This window comes from Athene noctua, chromosome 16, assembly GCF_965140245.1.
Source record: "Athene noctua chromosome 16, bAthNoc1.hap1.1, whole genome shotgun sequence".
Classification (NCBI taxonomy): domain Eukaryota; kingdom Metazoa; phylum Chordata; class Aves; order Strigiformes; family Strigidae; genus Athene; species Athene noctua.
In genome coordinates, this window is record NC_134052.1 from 13,891 (window position 1) to 41,616 (window position 27,726).

Below are 27,726 nucleotides of genomic sequence, written 5' to 3' on the forward strand. Positions count from 1 at the left end.
GGGAGAACATTAGAAAAGGGCTGAATTAGTTGTAATACACGGGCATGGCTTGATCACATTGGCCGTGTGCGTGCTCAGCTCTCCCGCAGTCATTTATTTAAATGTCAGTTTCGTAATGTACAGTCTTGGAACAGCATTCGAAAAGTCACGAGTCATCCAGGGAAAGACTCTTACTCTGTCCCCCTGCAGAGCAACCTGGAAGCACTGATGAGCTGAGGGCTGTGAGCAGAGACAAGGCTTTTGCTTGTTGGCCCAGACTTTGTGGCCACTTGTGTGTCAGCCAACAGAAATTTATGATTTGGCCATTGAGATCAAATCTGGCTGGGCTTTCTGTGTTATGCTAGGTCATGAGCAAAGCCTGGGCATTGCCCCGGAGGGGCCTGCATTGCTATTTTAAGTGGCAGAAACATGCTTTCTGTATACAAGTTTCCTTGCAACCCATTTTCCATACTCAGGGGTAGGATCTTGAATGACTTCTGACTGGAATAACTCTCAGTGGGGATCAGGAGCAACAAACTCATTTCTCTCTGTATTCACAACTTACAGGTCAGTGAAGGAGACGCTGGAATCCAGCCTGTTTGAAGCTCAGCAGCGCTTATCTCAGCTGGAGATCACCAGGAGTCAGCTTGAAATCCAACTCCACACGGTCACGCAGGCCAAGGAGGTGATACAAGGTGAGAGCCTCCTGTCTCTGGTGATCCCCTGCCTAGGGAAGGTGGTATAAAAATAGCTCTGTGTCCACAGTGCTTCTGAGGAGTGAAGGGGATGGAGGCAGATCTCTCCTACACTGAAATTCAGATGGCTTAAGGTCAGGGAAGTCAGAACCAGTGTTTAGACACTGAATCTTGCCATTTGTCCTGTTTGCAGGGGAAGTGAAGTGCCTTCAGTGTGAACTGGAAACAGAGCGATCTCTAATGAGGCAGGAACGGGAAAACATGGCACAGCAGCTCTTGCAGATGGAGCAGCAGTATAACAGTTCCCTCAAACTGCAGCAAACTGATCATGAAGTGGAAATAAACAAGCTCCTGCAAGACCTGGTAGGAAACAATACGCTTCTGAATTCTTCAAGCAAGCTCTGTGGGCTGGCTTTAGAAGAGTAATAGCCTGAGTGTGTGAAAAGGCAGCAACATCTGCCATAGGTCACACCTTGCTGGGCCAGGCAGCAGAGCCAATGGCTTGTACTTGAAGGCGTGTGAAGACCCCCGGGACTCTGCCTCTACTCTCAGTAGAAGCAGCCACAGGTTCAGTGCGGGCCTAAGGCGAGTTTAACTGGAGGTTGGGTGCTCCCCACCCAAAGCCTGGCAGGAAAGGGGCAGGATCTTACCGGACTCCTGTCTGCCATGAAGTGGACTCCTCACATTGCTGTCAACTGCAGTTATGGGAACTTTCTTCCTTTCTTTCTGTCCTTTCACTGTCGTCAGAGCTGTTGTCTCTGGGCTTGAAGCATGTGGAACAGGCCCCTTGTTCCTGGTACTTTTGTTCCTGGCCTGTCTTGTGACCGGGGCATCAGGGTACCCGTCTCTTTCTCACCGTGCAGTCCCTCTACATCTTTTCACTGATGAAAAGGGATGTGAGCTTTGAAAACAGACTCTTAAGAATAGAGGGAAATCCTGAGGAGACAGGTGCTAGGAAACGGGCAGCCATCGGAGAGAGGAAGGTAACATCTCCTTTTCATAACGGTTGGACTCAATGATCTTAAAGGTCTTTTCCAACCTAAATGATTCTGTGATTCTTCCACCTGCTGACCCACCTTTTAAGTCCCTTGACAGGATGTGATTTATGGAGAGTACAAAGCCGTTGTTGTTCACTGCTGAGGTGGGAGGGATGAAGCTTCACACTTGTTTTGAGGAGCGTGGCTGGGACCTTCACCTTGAAGTCTTTTCCTCCACTCATCAGGCAAGCGAACAGGAGGGGCATCATTCAGAGCTGCAGAAGATACTGGAGAAATGGGAAAAAGAGAAGGCGGAGACAGAAGGGGAGCACGAGAAGAAGCTGTTTGATATGAAGCAGAAAGTTGCTGCCATGCGAGCTCAACAAGAAGAGGAACGAACCAGAGTCGAAAATGCCAAGCGAGAGGTAAAGACTGTGAGAGGAGAATTTGTGTCGCTTTTTGCAAGGCTAGAGCTGTGGGAGATGTCTGGATATTGGGCTGTGTGGAGCATGCCCTACATGTTTTCTACGTGAATTTGGTGAGGTGAAAGGCAAGCAGGGTTCTCTTTGAGACTAGAAGTGAGTCCTGTCTTAGGAAGCTGGGCAGAAGCATCACCTTTCAATTGTGATTTTTGTGTTGCTGTTGTTCGGGTTTTTTTAAGACTTACCTCAGAGTATCTTCACGGTCCTCTTTTGATCTTTACTGATACATGCTTATAACCTGAACTCCATTAAAGACCAAACTGAATTTGTAGGACTGGATCTCCATGAGGATGGGGTTTTTGTTTGGAGGGGACAGGGGGACATGGCAGGACATGGCAGGATTGTTGACAAAAGAAAAAAATTTTAGATTCCTCTGAAATATTTCTGAGCAGTAAAACAGGGGTGTTTTCTGGGCTGTTTCAAGTCACTTGCTGGTAAGCAGTATTTTGTGCCCAGATCTCCTGTGCAACCCTGTCACACAGTGAGAGTCCTCCTTGTGTCCCCCCCGAAGTCCTCTTCACAGAGTCTGCCTGGGGACAGCAGTACCCCCAGCTGTGTCTGCAGGTACTGAAATGCCAGGGCAGTGCTCAGAGATGTCAGCGTGTCCCTGTAGCGTCAGTACTTTACCAAAGTCTAATGAATACCTTAAAAATGAAGTAATTTTCACCAAACCCCACTTGGAATACATGAGTTTTCTGAAGGAGCTGCTGGCTTCAGCCCTCTGGCAGCCCTGCATTTTCTCTGCTACTAACTGGGTGTAAAAGTCACCACTGAAAGACAAACAGGCCACAGCAGAAGAAGAGGGATACCCTCACCAGCAAGGCGAGACATCTGAGAAGTGCCACTCATTGTCCTGTTAGGTGTTAGCTGTTTGCTGGAGATTCAATCACAGAGGGACTGTGTCTGGACCATGTTTATGCTGCCAGTCTCACTGAGGGAGCTGTGTCTGCAAGTGGCAGAGAAGGGCCTGGGGGAGCAGCAGCACAGCGCTTTGAGAGCACCTCAGCCCACCGGTGTTGGAGCCTTGCCACACAAATTCTGTGTGGGAAGTTTAAACCTGTCTTCTCTTTGTTTCTGTGCAGGTCCTGCAAGAAAAGGAGCATGAGAAGAGTGCTTTATTAGAGACACTGCTTCAGACTCAGGGAGAGCTAAGAGAAGCCAACCAGCAGCTGGAGCAGCTCAGGCAGGAGGTGAAAGAGCAGCGCGAGGACGGGCAGGTAATTCTGACTAGTCGAGTGGGTTGAAGGAACAGGCTGTGGCAACTGGACGTAAGCTGAGAGAGGCTGAGAGTCCCAGATAAGAGTGAAGGGCAGTAACAAGGAAATAAAGCCTAAGTGCTGTGAGTGAGGAGGCAGGGATATTATTTGTGTCCAAATCCATATTTAGATTTCTAAATATCTGGATCAGAAAAAAGGGGGGAGAATACAGAAGTTTGCTAATGATAGAAAGCTGTTCAACATTGCCATCTGAGAGCAGACAGTGGGGACAAAATAGAGACGTTTGAGAAACAAAAGTGCTGATCCAGATAAATATGTCTGCCTGCAAGGGGACAGCTAGTCCTGATGTGAAACACAGAATGACAGTCTGTGCTCTGACCATCACTCCTTCCAGAGGGCACAGTGTGGTTCTGGAGGATGGTACCATGAAAACGCTACACAGTAGAGGTCGTAAAAAAATCCCAACCCCCAAAATGGGAAATCAAATGTCAGGGTTGTTCTATCTTCCCTTCCTCCCTGATAGAGAGAACATCATCATGCCGCTGCCTAAATCATGCTTAGTCTGGACTTTAAGTCCTGGCTGCAGTTCTGGTGGCTCCTCCCCAGAAGAACATCTCAGAATTTCAGAGAAGGGCAAAAAGGCAGATAGGACTGGCTGAGTGAGCTGGGAAAGACTCAGCCTAAAGGGTGGCTCAGGAAAGGGGTGCAGCATACTGAGAGGCAGGGAGGGGGCAGCAGTCGGTCACTCTATTTCCAAGAGTCCGTCTGATGAACAGACACTGATGAACAAGCACTGACTCTTGCCCTTACCAAGAGTGAAACGGCCCATGGGACTCTGAGGGAAGGAGCAGCCATCCTGCAGAGTATGGTTTCAGAGAGGGACACGGGCCGGTTTCATCATCTATGAGGGATTCTAAAGATGTTTCCCATAAAGATATGGGAATCTCTGTTCCCACAAATACATGACCTGCTTGGCCAGAGAAACCATGACTGCAGCCAGCAGGTTTGCCAGTCTGTATAGCTCCAGCCGGAGACCCTTCACCTGCTAGAATGTTTTCTGTCAAGCCCAGAGCTACTGAAGGGACTATGGAGCTTGCTGTTAAAATAACCTCAGGTGCAAAAGCTGGGGACGGGTAACGGGTTCTCTCCTATCTGGGCAAGTGCTGCCAACATGTGAGGGTGTGGTGGTTTGACCTTGACTAAATGCCAGGTACCCACCAAGGCGCTCTATCTCTTCCCCCCCTTTCCCCTTGTTTTCTCAACAGGGCAAAGAGGGGAAAGAAAATAAGATAGACCAACCCTTGTTGGTAAAACAAAAGCAGTTTTAATATAAGCAAAGTGAAGCAAAGGTCCGTGTGCAGAAGAAAAAAAGCAAACAGATTTAGTCTCTACTTCCCATGGAGAGATGCTGTGGGGCCTTCTCAGGAGCAGGGCTCCCGTACGCGGAGTGGTTGCCTCGGAGGAACAAGGGTGACCCCACCCCCTTCCTCCTTTCTCCCAGCTTTATACTGAGCAGACGTCACAGGGTCAGGAATGTCCCTTTGGTCAGCTGGGGTCAGCTGTCCTGGCTGTGTCCCCTCCCGAGATCTTGCCCACCCCGTCCCACTGGGGGAAATGTCAGAAAGAGCCTTGGTGCTGTGTAAGCACTGCTCAGCAGCAGCCACCACACCAGGGTGCTGCCAACACCCTGCAGCTCCCAGCACAAACCACAGCACCGTGGGGGCTGCTGTAGGGGAAAACCGATTCCAGATCAGCCACACCCAGTACAGTCTCCACCCCTTATTCCATACCATTTACATTATGCCCAGGTCCCACATAATATTCATTTATCCATTCCATCAGCTTTCTTCACTCCTTCAGATGTTCAGTGACTTGGTTCCCATCTGTCAAGACAGATGTTCAGGACAGAAGTATGCTTGACCGTTGGACTCCAGCACCGGCTAGGTTTGGGTCGTCATTGCACGTGTCTGGTTCACTCTTCATCGTTCCTACTTCCTCCATCACTTCCTGCAACATACAACTCACCCCACAGATTACTTTCCCCCCAAGGTTAAATGTCCTTGAGGCACACACTGAGTAGTCCCATCCTCCCGCATTACCCACCAAGTACATCCCGCGAGTGGGCTTGCCTTTTCCCAAGGGAGGAGCAGCCATCTCCCTGTGTGTACTACAGGGACCTTATCTCCTCCCACAGGATGAAGGGGGTTTGTTTGGGCAGGACCAGGACAGTTAACAGATCCTCTGGTATTAATTAGCCAAGTGGCTTCTGCTAAATTTATATCCCAATGCTTCCATCCCCCATTGTCCAATGCTCTCAACATAGTCTTCAACAGTCCATTATATCTTTCAATCTTTCCAGAGGCTTGTGGGTAATAAGGGATGTGATACACCCACTCAATGACGTGTTTCTTTGCCCAGGAGTTTATAAGATTATTTAAAAAATGGGTCCTGTTGTCTGATTCGATTCTTTCAGGAGTACCATGCCGCCATAAAATTTGCCTTTCAAGACCCAAGATGGTATTTCGGGCAGTGCCATGATTTACAGGGTACGTTTCAAGCCAACCCGTAGTTGCTTCTACCATGGTGAGTCTGTAGCGCTTGCCTTGGCGTGTTCGTGGCAGTGGTCCAATAGAGTCAATCTGCCAGGCCTCACCGTATTGAAAACTCAGCCATCGCCCTCTGTTCCAGGGAGACTTTACTCTTGTGGCTCGCTTGATTGCAGCACATGTTTCACATTCGTGAGTGACCTGTGAGATGGCCTCCATGGTCAGGTCCACCCCGCGATCACGAGCCCATCTGTACGTTGCATCTCTGCCAAGATGCCCTGATGTTTCATGGGCCCATCGAGCTACAAACAGCTCACCCTTACGCTCCCAGTCCAGGTCCAGCCGAGCTACTTCAATTTTGGCAGCTCTGTCTGCTTGCTCATTGTTTTGGTGTTCTTCAGTGGCACGCCTTTTGGGCACATGAGCATCTACATGACGCACCTTTAGAGCCACATTTTCCACTCAGGCAGCGATGTCCTGCCACAATGCAGCAGGCCAGATGGGTTTACCTCTGCGCTGCCAATTGGTCTTCTTCCACTCCTGTAGCCACCCCCACAGGGCGTTAGCCACCATCCAGGAGTCCGTGTAGAGGTATGGTACTGGCCACTTTTCCCGTTCAGCAATCTTTAGGGCAAGTTGGATCGCTTTTACTTCGGCGAACTGACTTGACTCGCCTTCTCCTTCAGTGGCCTGAATGACTTGTCTTGTGGGACTCCACACAGCAGCTTTCCACTTCCGATGGCTTCCTACCACACGACAGGATCCATCAGTAAAGAGAGCATAACGCCTCTCATCTTCTGGTAACTCGTTATATGGCGGTGCCTCTTGGGCACGAGCCACCTCCTCAGGCAACGCTCCAAAATTTCTACCTTCTGGCCAGTCCATGATCTCTTCCAGGATCCCTGGATGGTTGGGTTTCCCCAGTTGAGCCCGTTGTGTGATTATCGCTACCCATTTACTCCAGGTAGCACTGGTTGCCTGGTGTGTGGAAGGGATGTTTCCTTTGAACATCCAATGTAATACAGGCAGCCGTGGTGCCAAGAGGAGCTGTGCTTCTGTACCAACAACTTCTGAAGCAGCTCGAATCCCCTCATGTGCTGCCAGTATCTCCTTTTCAGTCGGAGTGTAGTGGGCTTCTGATCCTCGATACCCCCGGCTCCAAAATCCTAATGGTCGACCTCGAGTTTCACCTGGTATCTTCTGCCAGAGGCTCCATGTGAGTCCGTGCTCCCCAGTTGATGTGTAAAGTATATTTTGCACAGCTGGTCCTGTCCGAACAGGCCCAAGAGCTACCGCTCGAGCTATCTCTTGTTTGATGTGCTCAAAGGCTTGTTGCTGCTCAGGACCCCACTGAAAACTGTTCTTCTTTCGGGTCACTTGATAGAGAGGGCTCACAAGCTGACTGTAACCTGGAATATGCATCCTCCAAAATCCCACAAGTCCTAGGAAAGCTTGTGTTTCCTTCTTGTTGGTCGGTGGAGACATAGTTGCTATCTTGTTGACAACATCCATAGGCACATGACGGCGTCCATCTTGCCATTTTATTCCCAAGAACTGAATTTCTCGTGCTGGTCCCTTGACCTTGCTTTTCTTTATGGCAAACCCAGCTCTCAGAAGAATCTCAATTACTCTTTGTCCTTTCTTGAACACTTCTTCTGCCTCATTGCCCCACACAATGATGTCATCAATGTATTGTAGATGTTCAGGGGCATCACCCTTTTCCAGTGCAGTTTGAATTAGTCCACAACAAATAGTGGGGCTGTGCTTCCACCCCTGGGGCAGTCGATTCCAGGTATACTGGACACCCCTCCACCTGAAAGCAAACTGTGGCCTGCACTCTTCTGCCAAAGGAATTGAAAAGAATGTATTGGCAATGTCAGTTGTGGCGTACCACTTGGCTGCCTTTGACTCCAGTTGATATTGGAGCTCTAACATATCTGGTACAGCAGCACTCAGTGGTGGCGTCACTTCATTCAGGCCACAATAGTCTACTGTTAACCTCCACCCTCCGTCAGACTTTCGCACTGGCCATATTGGGCTATTAAAAGGGGAATGTGTCTTACTGATGACACCTTGGTTCTCCAGTTGACGAATCAATTCTTGGATGGGAGCCAGAGAGTCTCGGTTTGTACGATACTGCCGTCGGTGCACGGTCCTCATAGCAATTGGCACCTGTTGTTCTTCAACTTGCAACAGTCCCACAACAAAAGGATCTTCTGAGAGGCCAGGCAGATTAGACAACTGTTTGACCTTCTCTGTGTTCACACTGGCCACACCAAAAGCCCATCGGTATCCTTTTGGGTCTTTGAAGTATCCCCTCTTGAGATAGTTAATGCCCAAGATACAAGGGGCTTCTGGGCCAGTTACAATGGGATGTTTTTCCCACTTGTCCCCAGTCAGGCTAACCTCGGCCTCCAGTACTGACAGTTCTTGACATCCCCGTGTCACTCCTGAGATCCAGATAGGTTCTGCCCCTCTATAACTTGATGGCATTAGTGTACATTGTGCCCCGGTGTCGATTAAAGCCTGGTACTTCTGTGGATTTGATGTGCCAGGGCATCGAATCCACACTGTCCAATACTCCCGATCATCCCTTTCCTCCTCCTCGCTGGAGGCAGGGGCCCTCTATTCCGGTTTTGGTCAAAATATTCACTGTCTGACCCTTGCCGTGCCAGGCTGGAGATTCCTTCATCAGGGTCAAGGGAAATGATCTCATTCTTCCTGCCTTTGGGAGATTGCTGGTTCCTTTCTCACGGTTTTACACAGCTACATTAACAATCTTCTTGGATGTCTTCTTCTTGTCAGGGGTCTTTCCTCGCAATTCATGTACACAAGCTTCCAACTTAAAGGTGGGTTGACCATCCCACTTCCTCATGTCCTCCCCCTGGTCGCGCAGGAAGAACCAGAGTTCACCACGTGTCATGCGCCTTGGCTTCCCTTTCCCCCTGGCTGGGGCAGAAAAGAACTGATTTCCTGGGGAGCTCCTAACATCCAGGGCACTCGCCCGTAGAGATGAGGAGGTACCAAGACTCTCTTCAAAGTTCTGAAGCCAGGAAGAGACTGCCTCCACAGTTGGCGTACATCTTAGTCCTTCTCCTGCATCCATTTCTGGGTAATACATTGCAGCCAAGCCGGCAGAATACGAGGATGGCGCACCTTTAATCACCTTCCTCCACATGGCCCGTGTGCATGGGACATCCTCTGGATTTTTAGGGGCTTCATCATTATCTGGATCACCATAGATGACTTCCATCACTGCTAATTCTCTCAGGTACTGGACACCTTCATCTGCAGTAGCCCACTTCCCTGGGGTGTGGTCCATAAGATCTTCCTCGAAAGGATACCTTGCTTTAACACTTGAAAGGAGCCGTCTCCACAGACTGCAAATTGCTGTCTCTTTTCCAATTCCCCTTCCAATTCCTCAGTTTCTAGAAAGGAAACCCAGCTGTTGGGCTTCCTTACCTTCCAGCTGTTGAACATCTGCCCCGTTATCCCAGCATCGCAGCAGCCAGGCAGCGATCCGCTCACCCAGCTGGCGACAGTAGTCTTTCCGCAGATCTCGCAGTTCTGGTGACGTCAGGGACCGGGTAGTTTCTGCCTCCTGTTTCAGTTCTGTTATTCCCTCTTCCGATTCCTTTGTTGAAGGGCCAGCTTCTTCCTCCTCTTTCTCCTCCCTTATTAATCAAGGGTATGGGCCTGTTGTTCTCCTTGTCCATTGTTTCTTTTTTACTACTGGGGCAATCTCGTTGTTATTGTTTGAGTTCCCATGCCAACCACAGCCCTTTGAGAGTGCTGAACTGCAGCTCGATAAGCACAGGCCAGGCCCCAGTAAAGTGCTAGAAGTTGCTGATTCTCACTGGGATAGGCAAGGCACCCCTCTATCAGGTGATGTGTCAGTTTTGTGGGGTTGCTTGCCTGTTCAGGGGTGAGATCCCAGGCTACAGGAGGGGATAACTGTACTAGGAATCTGCCCAACTCCTTCCACTCGCCCTGCCACCCAGGAACAGGCCGCCTCAGAGCACATTTTGATATTGACTCATTCAAAATTTGCCTTCTCTTACACCTAAAACCATACCAAGCTCCACACAGACCACAACAGGCGAACAGCATTCATAAACAGTATCAATGAACTAACATAAGGATGACTACCTCAGGAGACTGCAAAATAAAACCACTCATGATGTTCCCAATTCCTTGCAGCATGTTCCTGAGCTTAACAAAATAAAGATAAGCAGAGCAATCAAACCCACGACCAGCACAAGAGCTTGTTGCCTAATAACTACTATAGCTACAGCACATTTAATATAAAACTGACGTTGTTTTGCCCCATGTTGGGTGCCAAAATAGACTGTGATGGTTTGACTTTAGCTAAATGCCAGGTATCCAGTCGCTCTATCTCTTCCCCCCCTTTCCCTTTGTTTTCTCAACAGGGCAAAGAGGGGAAAGAAAATAAGATAGACCAACCCTTGTGGGTAAAACAAAAGCAGTTTTAATATAAGCAAAGCGAAGCAAAGGTCCGTGTGCAGAAGAAAAAAAGCAAACAGATTTAGTCTCTACTTCCCATGGAGAGATGCTGTGGGGCCTTCTCAGGAGCAGGGCTCCCGTACGCGGAGTGGTTGCCTCGGAGGAACAAGGGTGACCCCACCCCCTTCCTCCTTTCTCCCAGCTTTATACTGAGCAGACGTCACAGGGTCTGGAATGTCCCTTTGGTCAGCTGGGGTCAGCTGTCCTGGCTGTGTCCCCTCCCGAGATCTTGCCCACCCCGTCCCACTGGGGAAATGTCAGAAAGAGCCTTGGTGCTGTGTAAGCACTGCTCAGCAGCAGCCACCACACCAGGGTGCTGCCAACACCCTGCAGCTCCCAGCATAAACCACAGCACCATGGGGCTGCTGTAGGGGAAAACCGATTCCAGATCAGCCACACCCAGTACATATGGTTAGGATTTGGCATGGAAAGGAAGGGGCACCAGTGACCAGAGTAATGTACTAAACTCAGTAGAATTATATCACGATGACTGAACAGCAGCCACACTGGTGGTGCTTAGAGGCTGCTTTCAGAGATTTAGACTTCTGAGGTAGAGTTTTTCCAGTGTATTGAAAAAAATGGAATTTGTCCCATTGCCTGATCTGCTTAATGGCTTCCTTGCACTTTCAGGATGTCCTTGTGCTGTGGTCCAAAAAGCACAAAGGCAAATTTGCATGGATTTCTCCAAGGTGTTCTGGAGGAGGGCCCCTAGGAAGACAGTGTGTTTTCTTGGCCTCTGGACCAGAAGGAGAAGAAGGGACTTAGCACTGTCCATGCCTTGGGCCGGTCACTCTCCCTGACTTGTTGATTCTGGCTCTTCCAACCTTGATGTGGCACCAGCTCACATAATCCCCTCTCTGTACCCAGCAGGCTGCTGCAGAAGGGGAGCAGCTCTCATGGCTGTCGGAGAAGAGACTCCTGTCGCAGCAGCTGGAACATCTACAGCAAGCGGTTGCAAGGCTGGAACGTGAGAAGACGGAGATGAAGCAACTCATTGCTGAGCTCAGGAGGACTCCTGAGCAGGCAAAACCAGCTTTCACTGCCTCTGCAAAGGCTCACGGTCCTCTGGAACACAACACACTTCCACAGACAGCACTTTGGAGTCCTCTGCTTGTTTCCTTCCCTCTCCCACTTTCCCTTGTGGACACACACTTTGGTATTTTCTCTCCTCCCACCCCATTGCCTTCACAAATGCACATTCATTCCAGTACCACCCTTCTTGCCCCAGTCTCCCCATGTGCACCCATTTGTCACTCTTGTGTCAGGAATTGTTTCCTCTTCCTATTTGGAGTGCTTTTTGCCCTCATTGTTCTCTGGTGCAGTTACAGTCTCTGAGCAGAAATCTCCTTGCCGTGATGTCCAGAGGTCCTTTCACTCCTTGTTTGGTCACAGCTTTCTGTGACCCTTTCTCCTGTCCGATGTGCAGGTGGAATGTGAACGGAGGAGACTGAAGAGATGTTGCAGTGGTCGGTCGCTGCCAGATGCACGAGGATTTTCCCTCTCTGACCAGCACAAGATCCCTGCTTCTAGAGAGGTGAGAATGGAGTCTTACTCGGTGGGAGGAGGGTCTGGCCATACAGAGCAACGATGGCAAATCCCAGTGGCAGCAGCCCCCCAGTACAGACCTATGAGAAGTTGAGTAGAGACCATGGCCCTGACCAGACCGGAGACTAAAAAGAAATCTTTGCGTTTTCTTCACAGGAGGAGTCTCAGGCTTGCTGCAGTCATCGATTAGCTGAGTTGCAGAACCAGGTGAGGAGTAGGAAAGCTCTCTTCAGAAGCTGCTGTGCCTGTGCTGATGGGCTCAACTTTGCATGGCACTACAGCCCGAGTTCTCTTTGGTGTCAGGACGTGAGTGCAGCCGGCGCTGGCAGGGTCCCGTCAGACACAGCTGTTGGCCATGGCCAAATGACATCATTCACTGGGTCTACTCTCTGACTTGTCGAAAGGTGGGGCATGGTGGGAAAGGGGTTGAAGGAAATTAAGAAAACTGGAACTCGATGGAAAATAGAGAAAGAAGGATGTTCCCCTTGAGTTTTACTCATCTTGTTGACTGTTTCCCTTTTCCCTTGACTCCGTTAACAGTGGACTTTGCATCATATCAGAGCTCCAGGGATCTGAGGCAGTGCCAGAGCTTAGAGCCTTCAGGCAATCATCAGTCTTGTAGTGCTGTGCTGTGCTGTGCTGTGCTAATCATGATCCCAATAGCAGACTGAGTCAGCGTCCTAAGCACTGTATGGACATTTGTTTTATCAGTGTAAGAATGTACATTCCAGCAACTGAACCCTTTTGCATCCTTTGACCGTGGTGTTGGCAGGAGCAGCAGTAGCCAGACTTCTCTTCCATGTACTTTTATGGGTCTGGTAGACCCTGGTCTCCCTGAGGACCTGAATCTTTATGGGTATTTGGGGCAAAATGGGTGTAAGATTTATGGGAGTAAAGTACGTCATGCTTAGCTCTGGTAAATGGTCCAAGGATACTGCTGGAGCCATCGAGTTATCTCTGAGGGCTGTTTTCACCGGGAAGCCTCAGTGTCTGAAGTTCTGTTGCTGCAGCTGACTAACTGAACCCCATTCCCTTGTGACTGTTGTGTCTGCCGGCACTGTGGATCTGCTCGAGCAGTTCGGCAGGGAATTGAAGGTGCTCTGCTCAAAGCATCATCCTCACCTGGCTGGCTGGGCACACCTGTGGGTCTGGGAAACAGCGCAACTGGGACTTCATCTCCTGCTTCCTGGGAGATGCTCTTAGCAGCAGATGGCCGCTTCTCCCACGCATAACTCTGGGCTACCTACCAAAGCAAGGCTTTTCAGGCTTCTAAGCCCAGTTTCACAGAGGTGCCCTTACTTCAGAGAGAAGGTCAGATCTGTCCCTTTCTTCAGTGGTGGTATTCTCTAGCCTATGCATATTGCTTGCTGTGAAGTCCCTTTGACATTTTACTTTCCGTGTGCACTGCTGGCTTTGCATCCAGCACTGCGCGTTCCCCTTTTGGAGCTGGCTGTCTGGGTTTCACATCTAGTCTGCTCTCAATGCTTAGCAGATTAGGGTCCCCCTTTTCATCTGGTTTTGCTTTATTTTGACAGGCCTTGGTATTGTAATTCAAATATAGCAGGTTCCATAAGCCACAAACCTCCTCAGTGAATTGCTTCTGTTATTTGAGTTCACATGCCAAGAGAATATTTTCATATTCCTAGCCTGAGGTTGGGGGTGGCATTTCCGTGGGGAAATGGCCCTTAGCAAAGCACGCGTCACTTTGAGAACAGAGGAAAGCCTCTGCCCTGAGCTGTTTCCCCCAAAACAGCAAATCACCGAGCGCTGCTCCCAGAGCTGGCGTCTCCTGCTCTCCAGAGCAGGCAGAGGGCAACGTGCCAGAGGTGCTGTGGCTGCACCGCACTGCAAACCTACCGGGGGTGGGAGCAGCGGGGTCTGTCCCACCAGACAGCCCAGCAGGCACCACCCCACGTTGCCAGGAAATGGTAGAGTTTGAGGATTGCCAGGGCCTCAGCAGTCCTCATCGAGTTACACTCTGCTCCTTTGTGAAACACTCTAAATTTAGGGAAAATGAGGGTTTGCTCCCTTCTCGTGTGGTAGCTGTCAACTTTTTAAGCTAGACCCTAACAGAGCAGTTCTTCGCTGCCTTGTGCAACCAGTAGAAACTGGAATTGTTGATCATTTGAGCTGGGCTGAGGGAACTCTGGGAACCTGCTACTCCCCGCTGCACGAGGACACAGTGTTGGTCAGTGCTGGAGGTAGAAGGTGCAGCCGGAGCCGTGGAGCTGCAGATGGTCCAGGTGCTGTGGGCTTGTCTGAGCTCGGCCTTTTCCATCTTCCAGGCATCCCTCCTGTGTCACAGCCAGCCCGAGAACCAACAGACAGGCAGAACTCTGCTGGGGCGAAGAGCAGCCAGGAGCTGTCGGACCTTCCCCCAGAGCTGTCGGACCTTCCCCAGAGCTGTCGGACCTTCCCCCAGAGCTGTCGGACCTTCCCCAGAGCTGTCGGACCTTCCCCCAGAGCTGTCAGACCTTCCCCAGAGCTGTCTTGCTCCTCAGCAGCCGGGGTCAGAGAGCCCGAAGCTGCTGTGCTGGGAGCAGAGACTGGGGAGCCGGGTCACCCCCCCTGAGTCTTCGTGTCCTGCAGAGGAATAGCTGCAGTATCTCGGGGTTCCTTTCTTTTCCTCCCAGAAATGTGTCATGTTTTGTTGTGGGAAATGGGGGGTGCATTAGTTCTCTTTGCATTTGGAACCATCTCCTAGTGACAGAGATTTTTAAAATTATTTTTAATAAAAGAAATTTTGCAGGTCTGCACTTTTTCACCATTCTTGGTCCCCATCCCTGAGGGGGTTTAAGGGCCGCTGGGATGAGCTGTGGGGGGATGTGGGGTAGGGGAGAACTTTGTAGAGTCGGGCTGAGGGTTGGACTCGATGATCCCGAGGGGCTTTTCCAACCTGAATGATTCAGCGACCCAGTAGGAAGAGGCAAGCGGTGGGTAAATGTGTGGTTTCGGGGAGAAGGTGACCCTAGTTTTTTGCTGGCACAAGGAGCCTGTTCCGAGCTCCTCTCGAGTTCCGTTCGCGGCCGTTGGCGGGAGGAGAGAGGGCAGGGGGGGCCTTACTCAAGCGAAGAGCGGGGGGCACAGGGCGGGGGGGGGGACAGGAGGGGGGTTTCCTCCCTTCCAGCCTCAGCACGGAAAAGCGCCGGTTCCCTCCCCGAGGCGGCTGAGATGCTGCCAGGGAGCTGCTGCGAGAGCAGCCTGAGGGCAGCCCGGGGCCGCTCGAGAGGGCCGCGGAGCCCAGCCCCGACCTGCCAAAGCGGGAGGCGGCGGCGGGGGGGCGATGCCCGACCCCGCGGGACTGCTCTGCGGCAGCGGCCGCGCCGCGAGGTCGGGCCCTGCCCCGCGCACGGGGCCCGGCACGGGGGGGGCCCGGAGGGGCCCTGCGGGGGCCCGGGGCCGGTGGCGGGGAGGCCCGTCCCGCCGCGGGGAGGGAGCCCCGGACCCCCGCCACAGCCCCCCGCGCCGCGCTGCCCGGCGGGGCGGGGCCGGGGCGGGGCGGGGCGGGGCGGGGCGGGGCGGGGCGGGGCGGGGGGCGGTGCCGACCCCGCACCGGAAGGCGCGTTGGCTTCCGGCCGCGCGGCGCCATGGACGGGCTGCGGCGGCTGAAGCGGTTCGATGCCTTCCCCAAGACCCTGGAGGACTTTCGGGTCAAGACGTGCGGGGGCGCGCTGGGTGAGCGGGCAGGGGAGGGCGCCCGGGGGCGGCGGGCAGGCCCGGGCCTCGCCGAGGGGCGGCGGGAGGCGGGGCGCGCGGGAGCGGCGGGGCTGACGGCGGGTCTCGTCTTCCCGGCAGTGACGGTTGTCAGCGGGCTCATCATGGTGCTGCTTTTCTTCTCGGAGCTGCAATACTACCTCACCAAGGAGGTGAGTGGCGGCGGCCGACGGGGGGGCCCGGCTCCGCGGTGCCGCTTCCTGCCCGCGGCGCCTCGGCGGAGAGGCCCCCCCGCCGTGCCGCCGCACCCCCGCCGTGCCGCCGCACCCCCGTTCTGCCCGCGCAGCAGCCCCGCCCCCCGCAATCTGTCGGGGCTTTTCCTTGCCCCCGGCCGGTCGCCGTCTCGGCGGGAGCCGGCTGCTCTCCCCCGGGAGCCGCTGGGGCCGGGCTGGGCCTGTCGGGCTGTGGCGAGGGAGCGCGGGAGCCCCCGTCCCCACCCCGGGCTCTGAGCTCCCCGAGTTACAGTTCTGTCAAGGCGTTGCACGTGGCGAGGGCTCAGCTGCCCCGGGAGGGGTGGGGGGCAGCGGCTCGGCTCTCGCTGATCCCACGTTTTAAAAATCGTCTCCTAAGCCGGAGCGATGGAGGGAAGGAGGCCCTTGGATTTGCCTCCCAGGGAAAGAGGACTCTTTGTTTTTCCTTTGCTCCTAGGTTCATCCGGAATTGTACGTTGACAAATCGAGGGGAGATAAACTGAAGATCAATCTAGATGTTATTTTTCCTCATATGCCTTGTGCCTGTGAGTCAGACTTCTGAACTCTGGGGGTGATTTTCACACTTGCCAAGGGCCGAGAGGCTCACTGTGTCTGGGGCTGCCGAGCGCTGCCTGGGCCAGGGGCAGGGAGGGCTGGTGGTCCCTTGGGCTCCTGCAGTGATTCCAGCCGGGCCCGCTGGGCGCCTCAGCCAGCGTGCCCAGTCAGGAGGCGTTATTTTTCTAGGCTGTAAGTGAGGCTACAGTGTAAACCCACTTAGACTTCTGTATGGTGGTGTGCTGTGTCAAAGAGCTCAGTAGTACTGAAAAAGCTGCACAGAGTTCAGCTGGGACTCAAGATCTGACTGTGTCATTGTTGAAAATCTTTATAGAGCCTCCTTTGGCAGTTATTTGATGAGGCACAACCTTTCCGTGATTTTTGTACTCTTGACTGCAGTGCCAATGCCACATGATAACCTTTCTCCAAGATGTTTACAATCAGAACGAGTATTCATAATGTGATTACCTTTGAACTAAACTCAAAACAAAGTTGCAGGGTGAAGTGACAGAAGATTTGGCCAGTCTGACTGGGTGTTACTGCTGCACACGTTACACGACTGTCTGCTCATCTCCCCTGCCTCTTGTTCTGTTGTAGTAAGTCCTCTGGGTAACGTGCTGGGCTCTAAACGTAGTGAGTCTGACTTCCTCTGACCACCCAAGATATTGCTGGTTTTTCCCTTCCTCACGTTCAGAGGGTGTGGGAAGGCTGCAGAGACTGGCGGGCTCTGCTGTTCTGTGCAGAGCAGCTTCAGTCTCACAAGAGCGTGTGGCCGCAGGTGCATCATGGTGCTTCAACACCAGGCCAAGACCACAGACCTTCTGCATCTGCTGTGTTAAAGGGATCCCAGGGAAATGTGCTGGTGTTGAAGGGGGAAGGGTGAGGGGGGTCAAGGTAGGAGGCGACTTTCAACCAATGTTAAACTGAACTGAAAATGGTTCTGGTCTTTGAGAGGTTTGGTTTTGGTTTTTTTGCCTTGAGTGTATTATTACCTTTCAGGGTAATGCTTTCTGTGGCAGTTGGCAATGGTTCTTCTTGTACACCAAAGCCCAGCTTGTATTTGGAAGGGTCATTCAGGGTGCTGCAACGTGCATTTTATTCCCTATACGTCCCTTGGCCTCAGCCATACATACTCGTCCAGTTTGGCACAGTCTCATCCCCCTCACTGACAGATTCTGTGTGTTTGCTGGTTGAATGCTTCCTCAGCCTGCCACAGGCCGTAACAAATGTCTGTTCACAGACCACTTTCCTTGCACACTGGTTTCAGATTTGAGCATCGATGCCATGGATGTAGCAGGAGAGCAGCAGCTGGATGTGGAGCACAATCTGTTTAAGCAACGTTTAGATAAAGCTGGCAATCGTGTGACTCCAGAGGCCGAGCGACACGGTAAGATGCTATTGTGCCTTTCCTGGATGGGTGCTGCTCTCATAATATTTCCATCTCTGTATGACTGTTTTGAGATTCACAGGAACAAGTGACAGCTGAAGAGCATTTCAATACCACAAACTAATGAAGAGTTTATAAGCACACAAATCTATTGAACTGGCAGATCAGGCAAACTGATGTTATACTCACTACTTCTGTGAGGCGAATCTTTGCCTAGTCCCTCTGAAATTATGACAGGCAGTCATGGATGCCTTTCAGGCATAAAGCTGCTGAGTTAATGGTCTTCGACTAGGAATCAAGCAGCAGTTCTGGCACAACTTGGCTTTGGTTGTATCTTTAAATCACAGTGGGCTGACAAATGAGACAACGTGGTTAGAGGAGAGCGCCTCTCTCTAGGGAGGGCTCCAGTGACTGAACCCGTAAGCCTAAACGTACACCTCGCAACGTTTACTTTGTGTTAATGCATACCCGATGAATATATATTTTAGCTGACTTACTGGTTACAAATCATAGCAAGTAGTAAGTGATCCTTGGCTACATTTTCCAGATGTTATGTCTCATCGTTGTACTTTGACACAAACCAGAAAGGATTCTGGCAAAGAGTTGCATTCTAACAGTAATACTGTCCTGACTTTTCCGTGGTTGCTGTAAGAGACTCCATGTATTGTACAGGTGTTCTTGTAGAAATGGTGGGAATCACGGCTTTGAGAAACCGTAGCAATGATTAAGCAGTCTTCTGTCTCCCTGATGCTATCTTCTGGTGTTAATTAAAATTAAGATTAAAAGCCATATCACTTTTTAAACACTTAATTCCAAAGTGCACTTTCAGCTGCTGTGAATGTTGTAAGCTTTAAACAACTGTGTGAGACTTTCTTGCTAATAATGGGTGTATTTTCCTAAAAGTTTATTTACTTGATCATAACTACCATAAAGTATGTGACTAAAGAATTAAAGTTAGTGGTTGATTTTCATGCATATTTCATACTTTCTAATTAAAATATCTTTTTTTCTGTAGCTAACGTGAAGTACAGACATCTTTAATACTCCCTTCCATCCACCTGTTATACCTCCCGATCTTGACAAGCAGGGCCCTGATGATGTTTTATCCCCTCAGCAGTGTCTGACTCTGTAGCTTATCCCCTTCACCAGCATTAGTTATCCAAGGAGCCACCTTTTCAAGGCTTACAGAGCAGTGCAGCAGTGCTTGGACAGGGAGCCTTAGAGGACTTCTGTAACCCCAGGACTTGGTCCTGGCCTTCAGCGTTTGTGAGCTGAAGCAGCCTGATTCTAAGGGGGCCTCTTATACTAGGAGCCAGTGTTTTTGAAAATTTTAGACACACACTTCCTTGGCTCACTTATTCCTAACTCAGAAACTTGTGGACGTCTAGTATTTATTTTGGTTCTTGAGAAAACAGAAGCCCTGTTTGAATTTTCTGTAGGCATCTCCTGCCCTTCGACAGGTTTCAGCTGCCACCAGTTCTCATGTCCTCTGGTGCAAGTCCCTCTTCAGGCTTCTGCACATAAGAACATAAAACTCCCATGAGTTTGTGCCCTAGCCATACTGCAGCTGCGCATTCAACACACACATGGCGCAGACATGACAGAATTGTTAAGCCACGAAGAAGGTAGCAATTCCTTGGAGATTTCTAGTGAGCAGTGGCACACGTGTGTGCCTTGTCAGCATTGTCACCCTGCAGGACGGGTGTCAGTTTTCCACTCAGGAGGCTCCCACTCTGATCTTGTTTCACAGCAGTATAAAACTGTGTTCCGTACATGTATTGGGATAGGGTTATGCATTATGCACTGTTGACTGCTACGTAAAATTTTGTTTGTGTAACAGGTCCTGTATCAGTCGCAATTTACTGATTGGGTCTACTTTAGACAATGTTTTGACAAAGTCTTTATGCAAGTAACGTCTGATCAGCACTTCAACAAGGCTTACAGATAGCCAGTTCCTTCTATGGAGGATGTTCTTGAGATGACAAGTGCTACTCTGCTTCTTGTGCTTGCTTCACACCTCAACAGGCTCTATGCCTACCATTTCAGGTGGGCTTTGGGTGCAGGATACGCAGCTTCCGACACAAAATCATTGCGTTCTTGTGGAGAACAGTTATTGCGTGTAGAACAGAACAGTAGTACAAGACAGTGTTTCTAGACATGCCTCCTCACTTGAATCCTCTTTTGTCTTAGAGCTGGGGAAGGAAGAAGAAGAAGTGTTTGATCCAAATTCTTTGGATGCCAATCGTTGTGAGAGCTGTTATGGGGCAGAGTCAGAGGACATTCGGTAACCTTTAACCCTTTCCATATCTTCTAAGCACTTGACTTAATGCGATTAAGTTGCATGTGTAGGGGTTTTTTTTTTTCAAAATGTCTATGAAGACCTGTGCAATGAAATCCTCCTGGGCACGTGTTCAGAGAATGATGACTGTTGTGGTTTTGGTATGCCTTTGGAAGCTGTAGTTGTGATTGTTAAGAACGTGAAGCATTAGGTTTTCTAGTTTGTCTACGTGCCTGTTGGAGGGCAGTGCAAGTTGCACTACCTTTGCAGTAGCACAAAGACCATATCTCAGCAAACAGAATCTTTTCTGGGGTTATTTGGTGTCCAGAGGGGAGCTGTGTAAATTATTTCACCATTATGTGAGCTGTCTTGGAATAAAACCTGGTTATGGCTTTGCCTTCTTACTTCAGCTGCAGGCTTTGCATCCTTACAGGGGCAAAGACCAGGCATTTATCACTCATACAAACAACAGTGTCTGTTGGTGTTTCTCCTTCCTCCTACCTGCAAAGTTGTGGAAGAATGGATCCGTGATAGTCCACAGGTTCTGGGCTGTTCTAATCCTTTACTATTATTGTCTCTGTAGTAACTTGGTTTGTCCCATCTGTCGAGTTGTGTCTCCTTCCCCAGACTGTCCTGAAGGATTCAAAATTCTCACCTTCAGCTTTTTCTTTGGCCCAGCAAAACATAGAACCCAGAAAGAAAACTGTTTTTTCCAGTGTTTCCAGGGGTAGAAAACTAATTAAGAAAATTTCTCACTAACCCTCCCTCCAACGTTGACAGTCTTGCCCTAAAAAGAGGAAAGGAGGAATAGAAGCAGGCAGATGCTTTGTTGACATGGGGAAGTTCCAAACTGCTCAGAGCTGTGGGACACTGCTGTTGTTTTTGTAAAAAATTTCTTTGCCAAGGGGTGACTTGGCTCTCTGAATGGACAGGCAAAGCTCTCTTCAGACTCAGGCACGGCATTAAACCAGCTTGCACCCACATGCCAGAATCTCAAAAAGTACATCAAGAAGCTTGAGCTCCTTCAGGAGCATTAGGCCACCTTTCAAAGTCCAATCCCTGATGTCTGCTTTATTGCTCTGTTGAAGAAAAATCCACCAAGGATGCAAGTCTTCAGCTGGAGCATCTTTTTATAGCCGTAACAATGGTAAGATGGTGCTTGTGCTTTTGCAGGTGTTGTAATACTTGTGACGATGTCAGAGAAGCATACAGGCGGCGAGGCTGGGCCTTCAAGAACCCGGATAGCATAGAGCAGTGCAAGAGGGAAGGGTTTAGCCAGAAAATGCAAGAGCAGAAGAACGAGGGCTGCCAAGTGTATGGTTTCCTAGAGGTCAACAAGGTGAGAGATGGGTTTTGCTGTGAACCTGCTTCATGATGGTGACAACTGTGAAAAGGCAGAGTTGGGGCATTCCTCTCCCTTTCCAGCTTTAGGTGTTCACAGGACTGTAATAGAATAACCCCTGGGCTCAGCAACATCCTTGTGCCCATAAAGGGGTTCAGTAGGAGAGTCAGGATAAGTGTTGGGAAGGGGATAATTGTCTGTTTTGGTGTGTGGGCTGGTAGGAAGCGTGCTGGCTGAGAAGCTTCGCTTTTCCTACTGCCTGGCTAGCAAGTCTTTTGCCAAGGTTTCTGGAGGAGGAGAGGCAGCTTCTTTGAGGTTAGAGTGTCCCACCTACCCTTCAAGTGTTAAAACAGACCACCAGTAACCACAACTTGCTAGCAGAGGTGCTGGAGAGAGGCAAATGTTATCTTTAGAAAAACAGTGGAAGCAAGACTTATTGGAGTTGATTGTCAAGGCTGAAGATACTCAGGGAGGTGGTTTTTGCAACTGGTGTATGAAAATGTAGTAGGAGATATACCAGAGCACTATGTAACGACTCTGCTATTTGGTGGGTTACCAAGGATTCAGAGAGGAATGCTGGAGGTAGCAAGGGTCCAAGGGTGGGTGTCCTGGGGGAACTTCTGGGGACTGTTGTTATGCACTTGGAATTTTGCACATCTCCATTCTCATCAGGTCTACAGTTAACATAAGCAATGGATATGCACAGACACCAAAGGTGTAATGTAGCACATGAGATTGGGACATTCAGATCTTCCAGGGGAGAGTCCATATGATTGCGAGTAGGTGTCATGGAGGACTGGCACTTGATATCCATATCCCTTTCAGATTCTAGGAGGAAATTTTGACAGCCTTTGTCTTTTGGAGTGGGTTGGTTTGTTTGTTTGCTGGGGGGGGGGGGTGTAAGTTTTGTGCATTATTTTTGCATGCAGCTTTATTTTCATGGATGTGTACATAGGGTCACCGGTTTATTGTATTAAGCGTTTTGTTACCCTGCTCACTCTCCTTCTCAGTTACTTTCTCCACTCCTTTTCTGTGATACCTTTTTGTATTTCCTGCAGCAGCAGTCAGTTCCCTCTCCATAGACCTAATTCCTCCTTCGTCCCATTTTTATGTCCACTAAAATAATCTGCATGGAACAGTTACTGTCAACGTCAGTATGTAACTATGGGTTTCCACATGACTGCTGTGAGGATGAGGGGAGATCCATATCTCTCTTAGGACAGTATCTGCTGATAGTGTCACCTGTGGAAATGAGTTGCTTGGTGTATATGTTGTTTAAACAAAAATCTAAAAATTCAAACAGCTCTATGACTGCTTTTTATATAGATTCACACCTTTTAATGAAAGATCACTATCTCCTGCAGGTAGCTGGAAATTTCCACTTTGCACCTGGAAAAAGTTTCCAACAGTCTCATGTACATGGTAAAGTATTTTCTTTTCCTGCTTACTGCGACCTTTAGCTTCCAAGTATGTCTGATTGTTTTCTTTTAATATCTTTGCATTGCTATCCGTAATACCAGCAGCACTGCTTCAGCAGGGAGGACATTGTTGAAGTTTCATTACAGAGGTTTAGAACCATCATGAACAAATAGCAAAGTGTTTTCTGGAGGTGCTGTCCCATGGGTGTGGAGGAACTTGCAGGACAATATTTCTGGGCAGTCTATCAATCTCACTTGTTCTACAAAACTTTGCTGTTCTGCTGTAAACCATCCTCAAGTAAGGTGTTCAGTCCAGGACCTAATATCAGTATCTTTGGAAGGGGTAGTTTGGAGAATACCTCAGGAGAATTTTAAAGCAGTTCAGAAAGCTTAGAGTAAAATTTAAGTTGTAAAGGACTTCCTCAAGTATACATATAAATACGGTGGCCAGAATATTAGTGGTACTTCTACAGAATGGTTTGGGGTGGAAGTCACCTTTAAAGGTAATGTAGTCTGACCTCACCCTCTGCAATGAGCAGGGACATCTTCAACTAGACCAGGTTGCTCAGAGCCCCGTCCAGCCTGACCCTGAATGTTTCCAGGGACGGGGCATCTACCAGCTCTCTGGGCAACCTGCTCCAGTGTTTCACCGTCCTCATCGTAAAAAGTTTCTTCCTTATACCTAGTTTAAATCTACTCTCTTTTGGTTTAAAACCATTGCCCCTTGTCCTATCACTACAGGCCCTCTTAAAAAGTCTGTCCCCATCTTTCTTACAAACCCCCTTTAAGGAGCTCATGACGTTCCCATGGGCCCACTTCTCAAGCTTGTCCAGGTCCCTCTGGAGGGAATCCCATCCCTCAGGTGTGTCAACTGCACCGCTCGGTTTGGTGTCATCTGCAGACTTGCTGAGGGTGCACTCAGTCCCACTATTGGTGACATTGATGAAGGTATTAAACAGTACTGGTCCCAGTACAGACACTTGAGGGACACCATTCGTCACGCATGTCCATCCAGATGTTGAGGTGTTGATGGATCCACTACTCTCTGAATGCGGCCACACAGCCAGTTCCTTGTCCACTGAATAGTCCGTCCACTGAATAGTCCACCCACTGAATCCATCTCTCTCCAATTTAGAGAGAAGGATGTTGTGGGAGACTGTGTCACAGACCTTACGGAAGTCCAGATAGATGACATCACAGCTCTTCCCTGGTCCACTGATGTAGTCACTCCGTTATAGAAGGCTACTAGTTTGGTCAGGCAGGACTTGCCCTTGTTGAAGCCATGCTGGCTGTCTCGAATCACCTCCCTGACATCCATGTTCCTTAACATAGCTTCTGGGAGGATCTGTTCCAGGATCTTGCCAGGCACAGTGGTAAGGCAATTCCCTCAGGACTCTAGGAGAAATCTCACTGAGTGCCATAGACTTGTGTATGTTCGGTTTCCTCAGGTTGTCTCAAACCTGATCTTCTCTTACAGTGGGAGGAACTCTGCTCACATAGTCCCTGCCTTTGTCTTTAACAGGAACTTGATTAAAAATATTTGTGGTTTAATGGAATGTTTGCAATTCCCTTGATCAAGTTTTTGAAGTGTGAAATTTCACAAAGGTTTCACAAGGAGCTTTAATTTCAGCCTGATTTTTCCCCTTCCTGTCACTCAGGCCAGTTTAACCTGTACCACTGAGGTAAAGGGAGGAGAATGTGAATCTGCTTTGTGAGACTAACTGGTATATTTGGAGAAAAATAAGCAAGCTTTTAATCACAGTTTGTACAGATGAAGAAGCACTTCTGTGGAAAAAAAAAAACAACACACAACACAAAAACACAACCAAAAAAACCCACCAAACCTGTTTTCTCCCCCAGTATGACTTGTTGTTAATAATAAAACACTTCTACCTGCAGAACTTTGTGGGCTTAAACTACTATAACAACAGCAACCTTACTACAGCCAGTATGTGCAACTTCACAGCGTGTATCTAAGTTAACAAGAAGCATCTCTGCATTGCATCTGTTCTCTGTAATAGGCATAATGCAGGTTGGCTGTCCTGAGAGCAAGTACTCTGTGTGTGTAGAGCAGGGAGTGAGGTGAGGTAGGTCTCTAATTGCATGTGCTGTAGAAGTCTTGCACAACGGAATTGAAAAATGAAGGGTTTACACTGGAGAAAACACAGTTGAAAACCAGAAAGGACTGTGTAGTTACTGCAGACCTTTTGGAGGCAGAGTTAGGAATACTGGTGTTTTAAGGACAGTGAAGAGGAGTAGGAAGAGGGATGATGGGCAGACAGACTTTCTGGGAATTCTGTCACATTACATAATGAGGAAAAAAGGCCCCTAATACTTTTCTTCATGTGCAACTGTTTTCAGCTCTTGGGATCTCCTGAGTCTGTTGGGGTCTATTGAAAGCCCTCGGTGGTTCTCTTTCAGGTACTTTTCCCACCTCACCATGAACCCATGTGAACATTTTGCATTCACAACACCCAGTTGCGAGGCGTTCAGCAGCCCTGCTCTGCTGTAAGAAAAAACACCCCCCCTCATTTGCTTGCTCCCACTAGCTGTATCCAGAGGCTCTTGTTCCTCTGCTGCAGAAGAGTGAAGAGCTGCTGCCTGCTCTGTCCCTGCCTCTCAGGATGTCACAGGCCGTTCCTGTGCAGCCCACAGGCCGTGTCTCTCCCCTGCTGAAGAGTCCCAGCTTACCCAGGTGGTCCTTTGTGGAAGCCATTTGACCTCTGAGCTTCCTTGCTGGATTTCTCTGAACCTTTCAGTTCAGTTCTGTCTGGAGGTACCAGACTGCACCCAGGATTAAGATCCTGGATGAGCATGATGTAAGCAGTGGTGTAATGATTTTCTTCCTTTTCTTCTCTCTTCCTTCCTAGTTGTTTGTAAAACATGATCTCCCTTTTTTCCCAGCCTTTGTCTGGGCGATGTTTTCATGGCACCAATCAACAATCAAGGAGTTTTCCCTGACCACCAAGGGAAATGAACAGCTCAGGGTGTGGTCTTTTTCTTGTATGTGAAGCTGAGACTGTTTTCTGCCTCAGGATAACCTTTCTTCATAATCCTTTTTTTCTTTAAGTTTACAGAAAGAAGGAATGTTTTTTCCCCTTTAATTACAAATACAGGACATGACTAGTATTAGTCAGAGGATGGAGCTCTGTGAGATATTTCCAGAGCTCCCCTAGAAATACCTCATTTGGATCATAATTCCACACAAGACCTTAGGAGCGTGTGATTTTTGATCCATTTAAGGTGTTCTGCATTGATGATCATGCCTATTAATATACTCAACAGAATGTCAAGCAGAATGAAGTTGAGTGTCTGAGAGGTCTGAATATTCCAAACTGTTATCATCAAAACCCACGTTAACAATCCATTCAAAATAATAATTTTACTAGACCTGTTTGATACAGAACTGTGATGACTGACAGTACTTTTGCTACTGCCTTCTATTCCCTACTGATTTGAATCAGTAGAGAATAAGGGGGTGAGTGAGAATGTCATTACTGTGGAAACTTCATTCCATTGCACCACTCTTCTTGCCTCATGTCAGAGTAGCTATACCACATTTGTACAGCCGGTGGTTAGACCTGAGTCTGTACTTCTGTTTTTTGGTGCTATTCAAATACTGAAGCTAGCACACCAGCTTTTGTTTCTTGTGCTGTTACTCTCTCCTACTCCTGAGGGTTACTGTTGTTTAATAGATAACCTGCTAGGGAATCTGCACAGTGTAAAGGGTACTATTCAGAAGCACTTTGTAAATCTGACCATTAATATAATTCTGATCCGAGCTTCCAAACTTTTGGTGCGTGCTTGCTGTTAACATCTTCAAAATTGTAACTTCTCTATTGGGTGGAAGTAAGTTGAAATTGGTTTTTTTGGAAAGTAGACTAAGAAGTAAGAGGAGATCTGGGGCTCACACGCATGCAAACCAGAACCAGCACTGAATAAGGTGCAGTTTTATTTCTGTTTAGTTATGTTATCTTTAACTGTGTGTACCTCAATCTTTATGCTCTTTATTTTGTTTGAGTAGCTGCCCTAGGATAGAAGTAACCCAGAAGACATCATCTTTTTCAGGGATTATTCATTTCTTGTTTGGGCTTCCTTCACACACAGTTCTCTCTCCTTGCCTGTGTTTTTGTTCTTGCATACTCGTATTTTGTCCCCAGAAATCATTTGCCTGCAATAATACTTTCTAGATTCCCAACATAAGGTGTGGTTTGACAGTGCTGGCTGAATGTGAGAGGAATATAGGTAAAAGGCAAGGAGCGACCTTGGCCAGAGGAGCTCATCCCATTTCTCACATCTGTGAACCTTGATTCTTTGTCTTTAGCTTGGCAGAAGTCCTTCCCTTAAGACAGAGAAGATCAGAGATCCTTGTTTAGACTAGGAAAAAAGATTGAAATTACATTCAAGTTAACATTAGCTAAGTACAGCAGCCTAAATTCAGCTACTTTCCTAATCAGGAGAATGCTAATGAGTAGCCACCAAAATCAAATTATCAACAATTGCTCGCCAATTTTTTTTTTCATTTTTAAACACTGTATGAGTGGGTAAGCCTTATGAAAGCCACCCTTCTTAAGAGTTTACTGAATATCAGGTTTTATTAGTTACAATCACATTGGGTGATTCAAGTTATTTATTGACAATATGGTATGTATACGTGTTTTAGTGCAGACATATATGTTGACTAACAGGAATCAAAGTTTTGAAGTGTAGGTAGCCCATGAATCTCATGCTCTTAAGAGATGCAAGTGCTTTATCTCTCAGAGGGTGGCATCTGCTGGAATAGATTCAAACCATATTTCACTTACGTTTGGCATTCTAAATGTCCTGAGGGTTTTTCATGAAGAATCAAGCCCCTAACATCTCAGATTTTCTCAGA

General features: G+C 48.9%; 2 protein-coding genes across 8 annotated transcripts in view; both read left to right on the forward strand.

Moving 5' to 3' along the window:
* Window positions 1–546: 546 nt before the first annotated feature.
* Window positions 547–12,541, forward strand: LOC141966999 (uncharacterized; the record flags this gene model as incomplete). The annotated part of the gene is made up of 8 exons (XM_074920306.1): window positions 547–674; window positions 868–1,037; window positions 1,897–2,076; window positions 3,216–3,350; window positions 11,291–11,443; window positions 11,847–11,954; window positions 12,122–12,172; window positions 12,506–12,541. Coding segments are annotated over 8 exons (961 nt in total), but the record flags the coding sequence as incomplete, so codon positions are not given.
* Window positions 12,542–15,529: 2,988 nt separating this feature from the next.
* ERGIC3 (ERGIC and golgi 3) overlaps window positions 15,530–27,726 on the forward strand; it is a 29,425-nt gene continuing 17,228 nt past the window's right edge. For 2 of the 7 annotated variants that reach the window (XM_074920183.1, XM_074920184.1), the window contains exons 1-7: window positions 15,530–15,640; window positions 15,761–15,831; window positions 16,328–16,415; window positions 17,666–17,812; window positions 20,003–20,096; window positions 21,264–21,429; window positions 22,797–22,854. In XM_074920183.1, the coding sequence (XP_074776284.1) occupies window positions 15,553–15,640; window positions 15,761–15,831; window positions 16,328–16,415; window positions 17,666–17,812; window positions 20,003–20,096; window positions 21,264–21,429; window positions 22,797–22,854 (712 nt within the window). In that variant the 5' untranslated portion in view covers window positions 15,530–15,552. The remainder of the gene's footprint in view (window positions 15,641–15,760; window positions 15,832–16,327; window positions 16,416–17,665; window positions 17,813–20,002; window positions 20,097–21,263; window positions 21,430–22,796; window positions 22,855–27,726) is intronic. The other 5 variants (XM_074920186.1, XM_074920187.1, XM_074920188.1 and 2 more) reach the window with 4 other exon arrangements.